At 44.5% G+C, this 18,538-nt stretch overlaps 1 protein-coding gene across 1 annotated transcript in view; it reads right to left on the bottom strand.

Moving 5' to 3' along the window:
• Positions 1 to 315: 315 nt before the first annotated feature.
• The window catches only part of arhgef17 (Rho guanine nucleotide exchange factor (GEF) 17), a 126,831-nt gene continuing 108,608 nt past the window's right edge, over positions 316 to 18,538 (bottom strand). Inside the window, exons 23-36 of the mRNA XM_080429333.1 lie at positions 16,965 to 17,172; positions 16,199 to 16,272; positions 15,537 to 15,620; positions 14,496 to 14,599; positions 14,201 to 14,325; positions 12,288 to 12,410; positions 9,511 to 9,775; positions 8,073 to 8,159; positions 7,762 to 7,829; positions 6,539 to 6,687; positions 5,335 to 5,509; positions 3,938 to 4,033; positions 3,161 to 3,343; positions 316 to 2,532 (exon numbers count right to left, since the gene is read on the bottom strand). Of these exons, the coding sequence (XP_080285459.1) occupies positions 2,315 to 2,532; positions 3,161 to 3,343; positions 3,938 to 4,033; positions 5,335 to 5,509; positions 6,539 to 6,687; positions 7,762 to 7,829; positions 8,073 to 8,159; positions 9,511 to 9,775; positions 12,288 to 12,410; positions 14,201 to 14,325; positions 14,496 to 14,599; positions 15,537 to 15,620; positions 16,199 to 16,272; positions 16,965 to 17,172 (1,959 nt within the window). The 3' untranslated portion in view covers positions 316 to 2,314. The remainder of the gene's footprint in view (positions 2,533 to 3,160; positions 3,344 to 3,937; positions 4,034 to 5,334; positions 5,510 to 6,538; positions 6,688 to 7,761; positions 7,830 to 8,072; positions 8,160 to 9,510; positions 9,776 to 12,287; positions 12,411 to 14,200; positions 14,326 to 14,495; positions 14,600 to 15,536; positions 15,621 to 16,198; positions 16,273 to 16,964; positions 17,173 to 18,538) is intronic.

Here is an 18,538-nt window from a genome sequence, read left to right as displayed (position 1 = left end):
CGAGATTTCAATCTTGTCTAGCGAGACTTCTGTTTTTTTTTTTTTTTTTTTTTTTGGTTGCATAGTGTTCTGTCACTATGAACGTCAGATCTCACCAAAAAAAATTAAAAAAAAAGATATTAAAATATGTGATCTAACCTAAGGCCTATCCGCGCACCTTTTAAGCTGTGGCGGCTCAGGGGTGGAGTTATGAAATTTTTCTACTGTACCATTCATCCTAAGATATCATAACGTCATAGAAAAGGTAAGAAAACTTTAGTCCAAAATTCCCCTTTAACACGGCATCACAATCATTTTAATCACTTTTATACATTTATACGTTGGCTATTAAAAAAATATCAGATCTACAAGCTCGCAGCGCGGCACGAAGTGACACGCTGTGAGCTTGTAGATCTGATATTTTTTAAAATCTTTGAAAAAAAAGTTTGGAAACTTTTTGAAAAAAATTTTTTTGAACACACATCTTCTCTTCTGGGGGGTCCCTGGGGGTCCCTGGGGGTCCCTGGGACAAACCATTTTCAGACGAAGGGGTCGGCGGACGAACACAAATCAATTCTAGGGGGTCCTCGACATGAAAAGGTTTGAGAACCACTGGATTTTTTTTTTTTTTTTTTGGACCAGAATAGGAGATCTGCGAGCTTGTAGATCTGCTATTCCTGTATACGAGGCAGCAGGCTTCACAACAATAGCAGATCTGCGGAGCTTGTAGATCTGCTATTCCCAGGAGGCCAGGCACTTCCTGTTTTCCTGTTATGCACCATGGAGGCAGTTGCACCGCCTCACGCCATAGTTCAAACGTAGCTTATAGTTAAAGCTTTTAAAACGGCTTTTAAAAAGACATCTAGCCCATTCTGTGTGTCAAGGACCCCCAAAATGACATGTATTTTCAAAATATGTAGTTCCAGGGACCCCCATCTCAAAATATGTAGTTCCAGGGACCCCCGAGAAGCAAAGATTTGAGTTACAAAATGTTCGCTTTAAAAGGTGTATGTATATTCAAATATTTGCACACATTTTCACGATTTTTCAAAAAAAATGCATATCTACAAGCTCATAGCGCGGCACTCGGTGCCGCGCTATGAGCTTGTAGATCTGCTATTTTTTTAATAGCCCAAATAAATGTTAAAATGACACAGATGCGTTGCCGGTCTTAAAGGGTTAAAGCTAAAACTAGGCTAAGTGTGAACTTAGTGTGAGGTCGCGCAACTGACTCCTGGCCTCACTTCCTGTTTCCTGTATGAGCCCAGGCCTCACTTCCTGTTTCCTGTATGAGCCCAGGCCTCACTTCCTGTTTCCTGTACGAGCCCAGGCCTCACTTCCTGTTTCCTGTATGAGCCCAGGCCTCACTTCCTGTTTCCTGTATGAGCCAGGCCTCACTTCCTGTTTCTCGGGGGGGGGGGGGGGCAAACCAAAGCGAAGCGAACACTCTGACATGAAAACACAAAGGTCAAAGGTGAAGCCAGTGAAGGTACAGAAGCATTTAAACATGTAAATATATATTATTATTATTATTATTATTATTATAATTTTAAATATATGTGTCACTACATTTTGTTTAGTTTAGTTTTTTTCCTCCATCCAGCCATCAGGGGGCGGCGGTGAGCTCGCACATCATGTCAATAACAAGTTCAGTGTCACATGACTCTCTTCCTTCCTTCCTTCCTTCCTTCCTTCCTCTTGTCCTCCTCAACGCCTCGTCATAGCGATGATGTCATCGATGATGCCATCGCCTCGTAGCGATCGTAGCATCATAGCGATGATGTCATCGTCTCGTCATGATGTAGCGATGATGTCATCGTGGGAAAGCGAGGGAGGGGCTCCACGTGGGAACGAGGAGTCAAAGGTCAAATGTCAAAGGTTAAAGCCCCCCCCCCCCCCCCACCCCAAACCTCCAATGTCCTTCATTGTCATTGGTGGAGGATGGGGGATGGGGTCAAGTTCAAGGGTCAAGGGTGACCTTGGTGTCCGCTCGGTGTCTGTCTGTCTGTCTGTCTGCTGGAGTTCAACACCACACACACACACACACACACACACACACACACACACACACACACACACACAGTGTGAGGACCAAACATCACATTGAAACAAGAAGAGGCCCCTCCCACCCATGTGTCTCCAGTCAGTTCAGGAGGGAGGGAGGGAGGGAGGGCGTTGATAGGTGGAGACCACAATGGACCAATAGGAACGCAGATACGTGGAGACCGGCGGACCAATCAAAAAGGCCCCAAAAAAAAACAAAAAGACATTTCAACCGGACGAACGAAACAACAAAAACAAAAGTAGGAGGAGTCAGTAGAAAGGGGGCGGTGCCTCAGACCCTCCATAGCAGCAGGTGATTGGTGCTGTCGTCCCGCCCCACCGTCTCGCTGCTATTGGTCAGTCTGAAGTCCTCGTAGCCGTCGCCCCCGGAGATCACCAGCTGATTGGTCTTGGCCGGTGGGAGGTGGGCGGAGGCTCGGCGCCGCGCCGAGTCCCGCCTCTGCAGACCTCCCCCGTCAATCACCACCGCGCTGCTCTGGGATTGGTTGCCTGGATGGTGACAGAGAGGGTTAAAGGTCACGGTTATTTTACCCCATTTTTCCTCGCCTGGCAGTGAGGAGCCTCCACCGAGAGGATCATAGAGCCTTCGTCCTACTGAAGTACTCACATGTTTTACTCAAGTAAAAGTATCAATACTGCAATTTAGAAGTACTCTGTTACAAGTAAAAGTCCGGAATTCAAAATGTGCTTGAGTAAAAGTACAAAAGTATTGGTATCAAAATGTACTTAAAGTACCAAAAGTAAAAGTACTAAATGTTTGAAAATAGCAGATCTACAAGCTCACAAGCTGAGCTTGTAGATCTGTGAGCTTGTAGATCTGCTATTTTCAAACAGCCTAGGTATAAAATAGGGCTAAAGTGGTTAATGTATGTTTTATAATGTAATAATTTATATCTACAAAGTAACTAGTAACTAAAAATAATTGTAGTGGAGTAAAAGTACAATATTTTCCTCTGAGATGTAGTGGAGTAGAAGTATAAGTACTGAAAATTGGAAATACTCCAGTAAAGTAAAAGTACCTCAAAATTGTACTTAAGTACAGTACTTGAGTACATGTACTTAAGTTACTTTACACCATAGATGAATAGATGTTAAAAAGTACAAGAGGTTGTCTCACCTGTGCCCTCTGCTGGCGGAGGAGGGAAGTTCACGTCGAAGCCCTCCGGCAGCTCTATGGCCGTCAGGAATCGAACGTGACCCGTGTGGCCGTGAGCAGAGCCCATGGGAATGAGCGGGGAACGCAGGGTCCCCGCCACCGTCCCCGAACTCACCGCCGGGATGGACAGAGTCAGGACCACGCCTGATAGGACAAGACATACAAAATGAAAATAAAACAACATTAAAGGTTCTATGACATTCATTTTCACTTTTTTTATTTTTAATGTTTTTTTGGGGGGTTTTATGACCTCAATTACACCCAAAAAAACTGAACTTTGAACATTCAGTGGATTTTCTGTGGTCTGGGGGTTTTCTGAATAATTAGGCTGAAAAGTAATCTGAGCTTGGCCCTTCGACAGTGAAGTCACAGGCCATTAATCCCGCCCACTCTCCTCCTCGCCCCAAAACCTTGCAAAGGTTAAAATGTAATTTAGATATCATGTTTCTCAAAGTGGGGTCCAGGGGTCCCCCAGGGGTCCTGGAGGGGGGGTATCAGTATCGGTGCCGCTACGAGCTTGTAGATCTGCTATTTTTTGGAAAATCATGAAAACTAAACATTTTTAACTCAAATCTTTGGTTCTGGGGGGGTCCTTGGAACAATGTTTTTTTAAATGGGGGTCCTCGGTGTGTATATGTGTGTGTGTGTGTGTGTGTGTGTGTGTGTGTGTGTGTGTGTGTGTGTGTGTGTGTGTGTGTGTGTGTGCGCGCGTGTGCGTGCGTGCGTGCGTGTGTGTACCAGCACTGGTCCCGATCCACAGCAGGTCTTTACAGGCCAACAGAGCGGTGATACGAAGACATGCTGCCTTATGCTGTCTGATGATGGCGTCTGAGCCTGGTAGAGAGACATGCACAGACACATAAATGGTGTAGTGAGTGAGTGCACGTTAAGTCCAGCTTAAGGCTTTGCCGCCTATTATTTTCAATTGTAATGTACCATGACATCACCATGATGACATCACCATGATGACATCACCATGACACCATGATGACATCACCATGATGACATCACCATGACATCACCATGATGACATCACCATGATGACATCACCATGACACCATGATGACATCACCATGATGACATCACCATGACATCACCATGATGACATCACCATGACATCACCATGATGACATCACCATGACACCATGATGACATCACCATGATGACATCACCATGACATCACCATGATGACATCACCATGACATCAACATGATGACATCACCATGACACCATGATGACATCACCATGACATCACCATGATACCATGATGACATCACCATGATGTCATCACCATGACACCATGATGACATCACCATGATGACATCACCATGACATCAACATGATGACATCACCATGACACCATGATGACATCACCATGATGACATCACCATGACATCACCATGAGACCATGATGACATCACCATGATGTCATCACCATGACACCATGATGACATCACCATGATGACATCACCATGACATCACCATGATGACATCACCATGACATCACCATGACATCACCATGACACCATGATGACATCACCATGATGACATCACCATGACATCAACATGATGACATCACCATGACACCATGATGACATCACCATGATGACATCACCATGACATCAACATGATGACATCACCATGACACCATGATGACATCACCATGATGACATCACCATGACATCACCATGAGACCATGATGACATCACCATGATGTCATCACCATGACACCATGATGACATCACCATGATGACATCACCATGACATCAACATGATGACATCACCATGACACCATGATGACATCACCATGATGACATCACCATGACATCACCATGAGACCATGATGACATCACCATGATGTCATCACCATGACACCATGATGACATCACCATGATGACATCACCATGACATCACCATGATGACATCACCATGACAACACCATGACATCACCATGACACCATGATGACATCACCATGATGACATCACCATGACATCAACATGATGACATCACCATGACACCATGATGACATCACCATGATGACATCACCATGACATCACCATGATGACATCACCATGACATCACGTGTGTGTGTGTGTGTGTGTGCGTGTGTGTGTGTGTGTATGTGTGTGTGTACCTGCTAGCATCTTGTGCACGGCAGGCGCCACGTCCACCTCGGTCAGGCTCTCCCAGGTCTGGGCGTGGTACAGCCTCACCTGGGCGGAGCCCTGCAGGGCTAGCCACACCCCCTGGCCATAGGACACCATGCTGGTCACACACCTGCTGCTGTCCCCGCCCACCTGGAACCAATGCTGAGAGAGAGAGAGAGAGAGAGAGAGAGAGAGAGAGAGATCTAAAGGGTTAATTTTCATAATGAATTAAATCATGACATCGTTAGAACAAGGACTCCTTCATGAAAAAAAAGTGAGAAAAAATACTGATGTTTGTATAATGTTATTGCAGTTAAAATACAAATCTTGTAGTTAACACTCACAAGGTGACTTTCTTTTTAGTCATAAGTGTTATACATACTTATGCCAGTGATTATCCTCCCCCTCTATGGGTTCAATACAGTATCATTCCAGTGTTGGAAAAGGAGTTACTAGTTAAAAGTAACGAGTAACGACATTCAATGCCCAATGAAATAAAAACATCATAGTGAACTGTACCAGCAATTTTTAAATGTTCTAATACCTTTTTCAAGTAGTCACAGAGTATTTATCTCCAGTATAATGGATCCCCTGATGGTTGCTAATCACTGAGGGTTGCCCTGTGTGGTTTCACAAAGGTCAACGAGGTCATTGTGACCTCGTTGACATTAATTGTCTGCCTTTTGAAAATAACATTGAAAAATACATAGTAAAAAATAAAGTGCTCAGGAGCCGAGATACAGCCTTTTACAGTAATAAGTTAAACAAGAAGCGAATGGAGCAGCAGATCTTCAAATGATGATATCTTGGGTTCTGAATTTTTTTTTAATAAAAATAAAAATGTAAACACGTCAAACACGCCATTGACACGTTGCGCCATTGCGGTAAAACACGTGAAACACGGCACTCAATGTGTTATAAAAGTAACTAGTTACTTTACTAGTTACTAAATTTGAAAAGTAACTAGTTTATCTATTCATTTTGCTCGTATGTTTATATGTTCATGTTGCTGAAGCACAAGGTGACAGACAGACACACGTGGGATCATAATGAACCTTTCATCCTATGACGGCTCTTTTCACATAAAGTAACGAGTAACGCGACCATTATTAAAATGTCACTAACTATTAGGGCATAGCAGTGGCAGCCATGTTGTGGTGCCACTGATTGAAATCCCATCCATGTAGTTACCTCCTGCACCAGGCTCACAGTGTTGAGGATCAGGACCCTGTTCTGGGACCCGCACCACAGCTTGCCCCCCACGGGGACCATCTTGGTGACGGGGCTACTGGGCGTGGCCAGGACCAACGTCTGGGACGACTGGGGGTCCCAGAAACTACCTGGAGTTTAGAGAGACGTGGTGGGAAAGTACGTTTACTCAAGTATTTACAATTTTCTGTACTTTTACTTCTACTCCACTACATCTCAGAGGGAAATATTATACTTTTTACTCCACTACAATTATTTGAAAACTTTAGTTACTTTGTAGATTTTGATTATTATTACAAAACATACATTAACCACTTCAGCCCTACATACATCTCTGCCATTTGAAAATAGTAGATCTACAAGCTCACAATGCGTTGCAATGCAAATGGTTTCATCTCTCTCTCTCTCTCAGCTAAGGGGTCCCTGCTTCATCTCTCTCTCTCTCTCTCTCTCTCTCTCAGCTAAGGGGTCCCTGCTTCATCTCTCTCTCAGCTAAGGGGTCCCTGCTTCATCTCTCTCTCAGCTAAGGGGTCCCTGCTTCATCTCTCTCTCAGCTAAGGGGTCCCTGCTTCATCTCTCTCTCTGCTAAGGGGTCCCTGCTTCATCTCTCTCTCTGCTAAGGGGTCCCTGCTTCATCTCTCTCTCAGCTAAGGGGTCCCTGCTTCATCTCTCTCTCAGTTAAGGGGTCCCTGCTTCATCTCTCTCTCAGCTAAGGGGTCCCTGCTTCATCTCTCTCTCAGCTAAGGGGTCCCTGCTTCATCTCTCTCTCTCTCTCTCTCTCTCTCTCTCTCTCTCTCTCTCTCTCTCTCTCTCTCTCTCTCTCTCTCTCTCTCTCTCTCTCTCTCTCTCTCTCTCTCTCTCTCTCTCTCTCTCTCTCTCTCTCTCTCTCTCTCTCTCTCTCTCTCTCTCTCTCTCTCAGCTAAGGGGTCCCTGCTTCATCTCTCTCAGCTAAGGGGTCCCTGCTTCATCTCTCTCAGCTAAGGGGTCCCTGCTTCATCTCTCTCTCTCAGCTAAGGGGTCCCTGCTTCATCTCTCTCAGCTAAGGGGTCCCTGCTTCATCTCTCTCAGCTAAGGGGTCCCTGCTTCATCTCTCTCAGCTAAGGGGTCCCTGCTTCATCTCTCTCAGCTAAGGGGGTCCCTGCTTCATCTCTCTCAGCTAAGGGGTCCTCGATGAGACATTGAAGACCCCCTGCCTCAGATCTTACCTGCTTCTCTCTGGTAAACGATGACCTCTCCGTTGGCCAGAGAGACAAACACCTTGTTGTCCAGATATCTGAAGGAAGACATTAAAACACCATGATGGGCTTTTAGATAAATATTCTACACAAATGAGTCTCTCTGCCAATTCCAACAACAACAACAACAACAACAACAACAACAACAACAGTAAATATAATAATAATAATAATCATAATAATATCAATAATAATACATCATTCTTCTAGGTACTCAATCACACTTTACAAAAGCAAACCAGTCAGTTCATGCAGTGTCCAGCAGGGGTCAGTGAACTCACAGGATGCACAGGATGGAGGCAGAGTGCTGCATCTTCATGCTGTTCTTCCTGTTCCTGATGTTGTCTGAGGACTGGTACACATGGATGCTAGACAGGTAGAGAGACAGACAGGTAGAGAGAGAGACCGGTTACTGTCTAAGGACTGGTACACATGGATGCTAGACAGGCCAAATGATTTACTGATTTACTCCAGCCATTGCTTTGGCCTAAGTCACAAAAACATGTGACTTAAGCAAAAAAAAAAGAGGTTATTTTCACCCTGCGTGTATTGCATATTGCGTTTTTCTTTGCTTTCTCTGCTTGCAGCTATATTTATAATAATCCTCCTATAACTCCACAAAGCTCTGTCCCGGTGGTCGGTGGTGAGGCCAAAATCTCTTCTGCCCGGTTCTCCTCAGTGTTCCGGAGCAATTGATCTGAATTTGCACACAGCCATTGACCATCACCATGTGTTACACACACACACAGCCATTGACCATCACCATGTGTTACACACACACACAGCCATTGACCATCACCATGTGTTACACACACACACAGCCATTGACCATCACCATGTGTTACACACACACAGCCATTGACCATCACCATGTGTTACACACACACACAGCCATTGACCATCACCATGTGTTACACACACACACAGCCATTGACCATCACCATGTGTTACACACACACACAGCCATTGACCATCACCATGAGGAACACCGAAGACCGTTTTTCGATGTCCCCAACTGTCAGCTGTTTATTAGCGCTTTTATGTAAAAGAATGTCGCCATGGTTACGGCTGCCCAGCTGTGGGACGGCCCCGCGCGCTACGGGACGAACTGCCTCCCGGGTTGCCAGATCATGTGCGCATATCCCCCCACGGGTATGGACTAATAATAATAATAATTATTATAATATTATTATTATATATATTACCATCCATCTTCAGTCCCTAGCCACACAGAGCTCTGGTATATATATTATAATATATATATATATATATATATTACCATCCATCTTCAGTCCCTAACCACACAGAGCTCTGGTATATATATTATAATAATAACATATATATATTATATATATATATTACCATCCATCTTCAGTCCCTAGCCACACAGAGCTCTGGTATATATATTATAATTATATATATTATATATATATATATTACCATCCATCTTCAGTCCCTAACCACACAGAGCTCTGGTATATATATTATAATAATAACATATATATATTATATATATATATATTATAATAATAACATATATATATTATATATATATATATTATAATAATAACATATATATATTATATATATATATATTACCATCCATCTTCAGTCCCTAACCACACAGAGCTCTGGTATATATATTATAATAATAACATATATATATTATATATATATATATTATAATAATAACATATATATATTATATATATATATTACCATCCATCTTCAGTCCCTAGCCACACAGAGCTCTGGTAAGCCTCGGGGTCGATGCTGAGCAGGTCCTCCAGAGAGGCTCTGGTGAAGGATCCGCGTGACGAGCGCCGCATGGCGCGGCCGTCCATGCTGCTGCCGTCCATGTGGTGGTGAGACCTCCCGCCACCGGGGGGCGCTCCGTACGGCCCGGGGGCCGGGAACTCCTGCTCCTCCTCGCTGCTGGTGGTCTCTGTGGCCATGTCCTTCACCCCCCCCGGACCCTCCTCATCTGGGGGGGGGAGAGATTGATTCATTGAATATTTTATTAGGCCAAAACATGTAAAACAGCACAATTACATTTAAAATACTTTGTCTAAAAGGCCCGTCCAAAACAAAAGTCCTTGCGGTCTTGTTTCCATTGAGGTCCTTGGTATTCAATTCATAATCATATATAGTGGCACCAACAGTTCAAATATCACTATATGTACAAACAAAAACTAAAAACAAAACAAACTAGAAAAAGTGCTCCTCGGAGCACAGGTCTCCGCCAGGTCAGGTAGGTTATTGTGGGGCAGCAATGTTTGGTATTCACCAATCAGGCTGGAATGTGAGAAATCAGGCGGATGGAGGCATTTTGTTCAAAACGGAGCACTCCTGCACACTTTGGAAGCCATTTTTAGCCAATCAGGATGGAATATGAATAATCTGCAAGATCCGTTTCGTGTAATGACTATAGAGATACTGTGTACCGATTTGCGTGACGTTTGGACAAAATCTGTAGGAGTACTGTAAAAAAATGTGTTTTGCAAAAAGCGGCCTCCTGGTGACGCTATAACAGGCCCATGTGAAAAAATTGGGGCAAAGCTTCCGAATTGGCACCCAGGGAGTGTGTGTGCACAGTTTCGCTGCGATCAAGCCAACAGTGCCAGAGATAGATAACCTGTTCACAGACGGACACACGGACGGACGGACGGACGGACGGACGGACGGACGGACGGACGGACGGACGGACGGACGGACGGACGGACGGACGGACGGACGGACGGACGCACGCACGCACGCACGCACGCACGCACGCACGCACGCACGCACGCACGCACGCACGCACGCACGCACGCACGCACACGCACGGACGGACGGCAAAACATATTCTCTCGTCATGCCTTTCGGCCTGGCGGAGACAAAAATGCAGAAAAAATCTGCACTATCTGTACAAACAATGGGGGGGGGGGGGGGGTGAGCCAAGCAGGGGTGGGGGTTGTCCTTCTGACGGGAAAATGGTACTACCTCCTCTTTTGGCCTCCTGAAAGGTGAGTTTTCAGGGCTGTTTTGAATGAGCCCAGCGAACTGCACTTTTTGAGGCACAGGGTTAGACTATTCCACACCTGGGTGGCAGTGCTGTAGAAGGAGAATTTGCCCATGTTTGTTTTATGGGTGGGTGGTACCAGATCGTTGTTAACGCTAACGTAAGAGAGAGAGGGGGTGTTTACTTACTTATATCCATAATAATAAATGTTTCCCTTAACAAAAACTGCTCTCTCCACATGTTTCACACAGTTCTAATTTCTTTGCTAAATAGTTACTCCTCGAATCGTATCGCCATGAATGAACCAATATCGTCCATCGTCCATATCGTCCATGGCAACCCTGACGTAGCCCCGACGGTAAGCGTGTTACGTCACTTCCTGTACTGTCTGAGCTAGCGAGACGTATATCGTTGAGCTGTGCAAGACGCTAACGTTGATATTATTGTATTATTGTGATTTGAACACACTATCACTGCTAACTACTACCCTATATCTCTACTGTGTGGCGACTTTATCGCTACTTGGGCTGATTGTCTAGCTAAGGGACTAACTTTGCCGTTGGTTGTTGGCTTTACAATTAGCCTAGCTTTAGCTTAGCGGCTACCTTGGGCTGCTGGGCTATGGCTTCTCACTCCTTCCCCCCCGGGTTCCCGTCTCGCTCTCATCCTCTCTCCTGTACTGTATGTCACATGTATAGTTACAACTCCGGTGACTTTATTGGATGTACGGATGTATGTAACAAGTGCTGTGTGTTTGCAGCGCAGCAGGAGAGGCTCTGTCAGCTGGAGGAAACCATAGCTAGCGGTGCTCACGATAGCCTAGCCTCTGCTCCCGTGCAACAGGGAACAGGGGGACATTACCGGCCACGGTCACCGACCGTGACTGATCATAGTCCCCACACGCACCCTACGACCCAAGACGGTTGGGTGACTGCTCCTGGTCGTAAGCGTAGTAATAAACAAAAGCACACGGGACCACCAACCACTTCACGTTTCAAACAGATTTTCCCCACTCGCTGCTACACCCGGTGAGTTTAGCAGTGAGACGTTAGCCCCACTCTGTGACACGCCCCCTCCGCGTGTCACTGAGAATACAACTCTGGTTATTGGTAGTTCTATAATGAGAAACGTGAAGTTAGTGACACCAGGGACCATAGTCAAATGCATCCCCGGGGCCAGAGCGGGCGACATCGAATCAGATTTAAAAATGCTGGCTAAAAGTAAACATAAACGTTATGATACAATTGTAGTTCACTGCGGTGGCAATGACACACGACTTAAGAGATCAGAGATCACAAAGATAAATATTGAGTCTGTGTGCACATACGCAAAGATAATGTCGGACTCCGTAGTTTTCTCTGGTCCCCTGCCAAATTTGATTGGTGATGAGATGTACAGCCGTATGTCTTCATTCAACCGCTGGTTATCAAGGTGTGTGTGTGTGTGTGTGTGTGTGTGTGTGTGTGTGTGTGTGTGTGTGTGTGTGTGTACATACTTCCATAGCTAGAGGAGATGGTAGAGTGACTGGCTTGGCTCTGTAAGGTGGAGGAGGGGCTTGGAGAATCCTCGTCATCCGTGTCATCGCTGTCAAACGGAACAAGCTCCGCCCCCGCTGGAGCTGCCACCAATGAAGAGGAAGATATCGTCAAAGATGGTTAATTTATGAAGATACGCCGTCTCAACTGGAACCACTAGAGGCCAAATGGTACAGAAATCCTACAAATGCTCTCCTAAGTCTGATCATGAGAACGTCCAATGTTTACTGGTGCTATAGATCTATGTTTACTGGTGCTATAGATCTATGTTTACTGGTGCTATAGATCTATGTTTACTGGTGCTATAGATCCATGTTTACTGGTGCTATAGATCTATGTTTACTGGTGCTATAGATCTATGTTTACTGGTGCTATAGATCTATGTTTACTGGTGCTATAGATCTATGTTTACTGGTGCTATAGATCTATGTTTACTGGTGCTATAGATCTATGTTTACTGGTGCTATAGATCTATGTTTACTGGTGCTATAGATCCTGTGAGAGTGTGTTGCTGGGACAGAGAAAGGTTGATAATAAAGTAGATTTTCTCCTGATGTGTCTCTCTGAAAAAAAGCCATTTTTATTGTCCGTCCGAATCTTGTAAATATTGTGTCTTTGTGGCGATCGGGTCCAATATGTAGTTCAGTGACCATGGAGCTAAAGAATGGTTCAGAAGCTGTGTTTATGTTTACTCTTCTATTTAATTAATACACTGATAATAATAATAGTAAAAATAATAATAACAATTATATTAATAATATGTTTAAAGGGACATTTCGCCGATTTTGCATCAAACCCCTATTTTTATCTAGGTCTAGGACCCATAAACATGATCCTGGTGTGTTTCTTGTGTTTTATCTGTATTTTTAGATTCTTATCCATATCCTCTTTATCTCACCTTATTTCCTGACTACAATGTAGACCACACCCCCACGCAGCCTCCCCTCCCCACAAGGAAGGGCAGTGCCCCAAAGCATTATGGTCATTGTAGTAATGCAGCGGTCCAGTCAAACCCCAGTCAAACACACAGACTTCTATATTTTTCTGGCCATAGGGTGCACATTTCAAATGTTGCTACTGTTATCTACTACAAATATTATTAACATTGAGTGACTGTAAGTTCTTCCAGGGGTGAAATGCTTTAAACAGATTTTTTGGCGATGGGCTCTCCAAATAAAATCCCTCATATTATGGGGTCATGGTATAAAAAAGTTTGAGAACCCCTCTGTCACATCTCATGTTTACCTGCTTACTGTAAATCACTCTGGATTAACACATTCCATGCCAGAGTTTAATCTCATAATGTACTCACCAGTGCCAGCGTTTTATTGTTGTTTTTTAGTTTTTTTCATGTCGCCACAGACCTCGCTAAATAAGTTAAAAGTGCGCGTTCATTTGGTTCTAAACACACAGCGGATCCGTGAGAAACGGCCAGCGAAAACAGTTTCCAAATCCGTGCCGCCATCTTGAAGCTACAGCCGATCAACGGTAAACAGTGATCAGCGAGGAGAAAAACAACAACCGAGAAAATCGAGTTTTAAACAGGATCCCAGACAGGAAGCGGATACGATCGAAAAAACCGGAACCCGAATAATTCCGTTTCCGACCGGAAACCGGAAACGGAAATGGATAAAAAAAAATCGGAAAGTGCACCTGGGGCGATTACAATGGGAATCGGCGGTTCGCGTAGATCTACGCGACTGGCACGCTGCGGCTTTAAATAGGTTCGCGTAGATCTACGCGACTGGCATGCAATGTGTTAAGAGTGCCTGATAAATGCCTACATTGTAATTATAACCTGAGGGGAGGGGCTCATCGAGCTCCAGTGACCAATGAGAGATGGAGATGTGTCAATTAATTATTCATGACCAACCTGAGGGGAGGGGCTCGTTGAGCTCCGGGGACGAATGAGAGATGGAGATGTGCAGCTGCTGCTGGCTGTGGGCGTGGTCAGAGGCAGGGGTGGGCGGGGCCAGGGCGGGCTCTGCTCCACGTTCCCTAGGAGACGACGAGACACACAAGACTCCTGATTGGCTGACAGGCTCAGAGGGAGGAACGAGAGCTGGCGTGTCTGCATTCATTTCAAACCGGTGTGTGTGTGTGTGTGTGTGTGTGTGTGTGTGTGTGTGTGTGTGTGTGTGTGTGTGTGTGTGTGTGTGTGCACGTACCTGCCCTTCAGACCAGGAACAGCAGCGATACAGATGATGCGAGCAGAACACACGGCGATGCACGCCTCCACCGTAGGCTCCTCCCTGATGTTCAGTAGACACACCTACACAGGAAGTCAAGGTCAAAACTACAGAAAACTACAAAAGAACTACAACCAGTAGAGGGCACTGTATGTCCCTCCCTGATGTTCAATACAAAAAACTACAGAAAACATGAAAACTACATAAAAACTACAACCACCAGAGGTCACTGTGGGCTACTCCCCAACGTTCAGCAGATACGCCTGCACACCAGACATGCTCTTCTCAGCCACTAGAGGGCGTACGGCAAGCAATTCCCAAACTATGTCTTTATACTCACTCTTTTGCACCTGTAAGCAGATGTGTGTGCGTGTGTGTGCACGTGTGCGTGCGTGTGTGTGCACGTGTGCGCGTGCGTGCGTGCGTGCGTGCGTGCATGCGTGCGTGCGTGCGTGTGCGTGTGTGTGTGGGGGTGGGTGTGTGTGCGCTTGTGTGTGTGCGTATACACTTGTGTTATTATAATTGGGAGGGTCAAATGTATTATGATCTCCCTTTCCACTTGCCCCCCCCACCCCCCTCTTCTTTCTATGGAAAAAATGTTGCGATGGGAACGATGCATGAAAGCGAATTTCACCCATTGTTTTACCTTGTAAACCTGTGATGTGACAATAAACCTGATTCTGATTCTATAATATATAACATTAAACTTAGGTGAAAGATAGATAGCACACCGAAAGATAGCCAATCTATGAGCTTGTAGATCACCTTTTTTATGTGTGCGTGCGTGCGTGTTTATGTGTGTGTGTGTGTGTGTGTGTGTGTGTGTGTGTGTGTGTGTGTGTGTGTGTGTGTGTGTGTGTGTGTGTGTGTGTGTGTGTGTGTGTATGTGTGTGTGTGTGTGTGTGTGTGTGTGTGTGTGTGTGTGTGTGTGTGTGTGTGTGTGTGTGTGTGTGTGTGTGTGTGTGTGTGTGTGTGTGTGTGTGTGTGCGTGCGTGTGTGTGTGTGTGTGTGCGTACTGACCTGTCCCACGTATCCATCACTGTTACACACCCACACCTCACAGCTGCTGTCTGGACTGCTGTGACTGGGAGAGGCACAGGAGAACTGGAACACAAAGAGTTAATCATTATTATCTATGTTTTTATTCATATATAACAGACTGGACTGCTCATATTCCAGCCTCAGTCAGACAGTTCAGTCAGTTGGTCTGGATATAAAACTAAAACTATAAAGACCAGACTTAACCCTTAAAGGTAGGGTAAGTGATTTATTTATTATTATTAAATTTTTTTTTTAAAGGTTATATTATGATAGTAATCATTGCTACAGAGCGTTTGTTCGGTCACAGGGGTTTCTCCAGCTCTTTAGTAAACAGAATATATGTACATTTTCAGGTAGGTGACACAATTTAAGCCAACCAGGAGAGAGCACTGAATATGCATTTTCTGTTTAATAAAGAGCTGGAGAGACATGGAGACTCCTTATATGGACAGGACACTCTATAGTAACGAGCACTATCAGAACATAGACCCATTTTGCAATTAATTGAATAATTACCAGCCAGTCAGCCAGTCAGTCAGTCAGTCAGTCAGTCAGTCAGTCAGTCAGTCAGTCAGTCAGCCAGCCAGCCACCAAAACTAATGTGTTTGTGCCTGACTGCATGTTCTTGTTTTTTGTCTCACCTGCATCCCACTGCGTGTCTTCATGATGGGAATGGCCTTCAGGAACTCAGGGTTCCACTGATCCTTGTTCATAGCTGGAGAAAACATATTATATTAGCTTCATCTTCTGGTTCATATAAACACCAGATAATGATGAGATAATTAGATGGAGATAATCCATAAAACGTCTTGAAAAAAATAAACGATCTTACAGTACGTGCATAAAACACATTGCGGCTCGTTTTTTTAAATTACATATTTTAATATATACATATTTTAAAGCTAACATTTTAAACTCTAATCTTTGCTTTTGGGGGATTCTACAAATCTCTTCTAAATCCTAACAGTTCTTTTTAAAACACTTTGCTATAATATTTCAAACTTTTTCATGTCAAGGACCCCCCCAGAATGATATGTATTTGGCCACGGACCCCCATCTCAAACCGTTTTGTTCCAGGGACCCCCCAAAAGCAAAGATTTGAGTTTAATTCTTCTAAAAATAGCAGATCTACAAGCTCATAGCGCGGCACCGAGTGCCGCTCTATGAGCTTGTAGATCTGCTATTTTTTGAAAAATCAAGATTTCTTTAGCAAATCTTTGAATATACATATTTAACTCAAATATTTGCTTCTGGGGGGTCCCTGGAACAAAATATGTTGAGATGGCGGTCCACGACCAAATACATATCATGTTTTTTTTTTTGTTTTTTTTTTACTGTTTAGAAGACATTTGTAGAATCGGAACCTCAGGTCTTAATGGGTTAAAATAAGTGGGCGCGGCCGCTCACCTAGCTTCTTCTTGGCCTCCTCAAAGGCCTGTTCAAAGTGTGAGCGGGCGTCAGGCGAGCTGAACTCAAAGATGAAGCTGCTCTCTGCTGAGGCCGTGGTCAGCTCCAGCTTAGTGGGCAGGAAGGTCATACTGAACGCTACAGACTGCTTCTCTGACAGATCTCTGTGGACCACCGCCATCAGCTCCTTGATGACGTCATCCAGAGACTGAATGACACACACGCGCATGCACACGCACATGCACGCACACGCACAGACACGCACACGCATACGCACACACACAGACAGACCCACACACACGCACGCGCACGCACACGCACACACACAGACAGACCCACACACACGCACGCGCACGCACACGCACACACAAGCGCACACAGACACACGCGCACACAGACACACGCGCACACAGACACACGCGCACACAGACAGACAGACAGACAGACAGACAGACAGACAGACAGACAGACAGACAGACAGACAGACAGACACACACACACACACACACACACACAGAGGGGAGGAAGACACAAACATGCGTTTAGCCCCATTCAACCCCCAGCATCTGTGTCATTATAGATTTTGCGTCGGCTATTAACTCATTCACTGCCTGAATTATTTCTGGCCGCATTTGCCCACTGCCAGAGATTATTCATTGAAAAAAAAAAAAGTACTCAGGAGCCGAGATACAGAATGTTTAAGTTTTAAGTTAACAAGGAAGTGGATAGGAGTCTAGATCTTTCGAAAAATCATATCTCCTTGGTCTTTGGGTCAAATAAAAAAATAAATAATGAAAAATTGAAAAAAATGATTACGTTTTTTTATGTTCTTGGCAGAATTGTTAATTGGAAATAATTACGTTTTTTACGTTCTAGGCAGGGAATGAGTTAACACATCGGGTGACAAACACGGTTCAAACCGTGTTTTCACAGAGTAGCGCTTTGGTGCCGAACACGGTTAAAACCGTGTTTTCAGTCTTTTTGTTTTTTTCCACAAGGGGGGGGCTAGCGCAGCCCTGGAATCACCCATGGTGACTCTGAGAAGGAAGGGACAGATGGATCACTGTGCCAAAAAATCTGGCTCCCATCCGCTTCCATTCTATCTCCTTGCTAAAAACCTTTGTATCTCCTTAACTTTTTACAGTGGGCAAAACGAGACATTCTCGATGCGCGATCGCTCTGTGCCACGCTATGAGCTTGTAGATCTGCTATTTTTGAATAGCCCAAAGTATAAAACATGGACAAAGTGGCAGATGCTTTCACGGTTTGAAGTGGGTTTAGCGGAGAAAAATAGAATAAACATAATGAAAGACAGCATACATGTTTGTTTTTTTTTACATCTAAACATGCCGTCTGCCAGAAAACACTCGTGTCTCGGACAACAAGATTCACAACTTTTTGTTTGTTAAAAGCATTTTTTTTAAACTAACCATGTGTATTGATAACATAGGTGTGAGAATGTACTATTATTATCATCTTTGTTTAAAAATGTATATTTTTTGAAAAATGTTGGCCCTTTAAAGTTGTGTCCAAGTTCTTTGTCAACTCTGTCAGATATAATCAGCCATAAACAG

This window comes from Gymnoscopelus braueri (assembly GCF_963280865.1).
Source record: "Gymnoscopelus braueri genome assembly, chromosome: 5".
Lineage (NCBI taxonomy): Eukaryota > Metazoa > Chordata > Actinopteri > Myctophiformes > Myctophidae > Gymnoscopelus > Gymnoscopelus braueri.
Note: the sequence above shows the minus strand (reverse complement) of the source record. Positions and strands in the feature narration are given on the sequence as shown.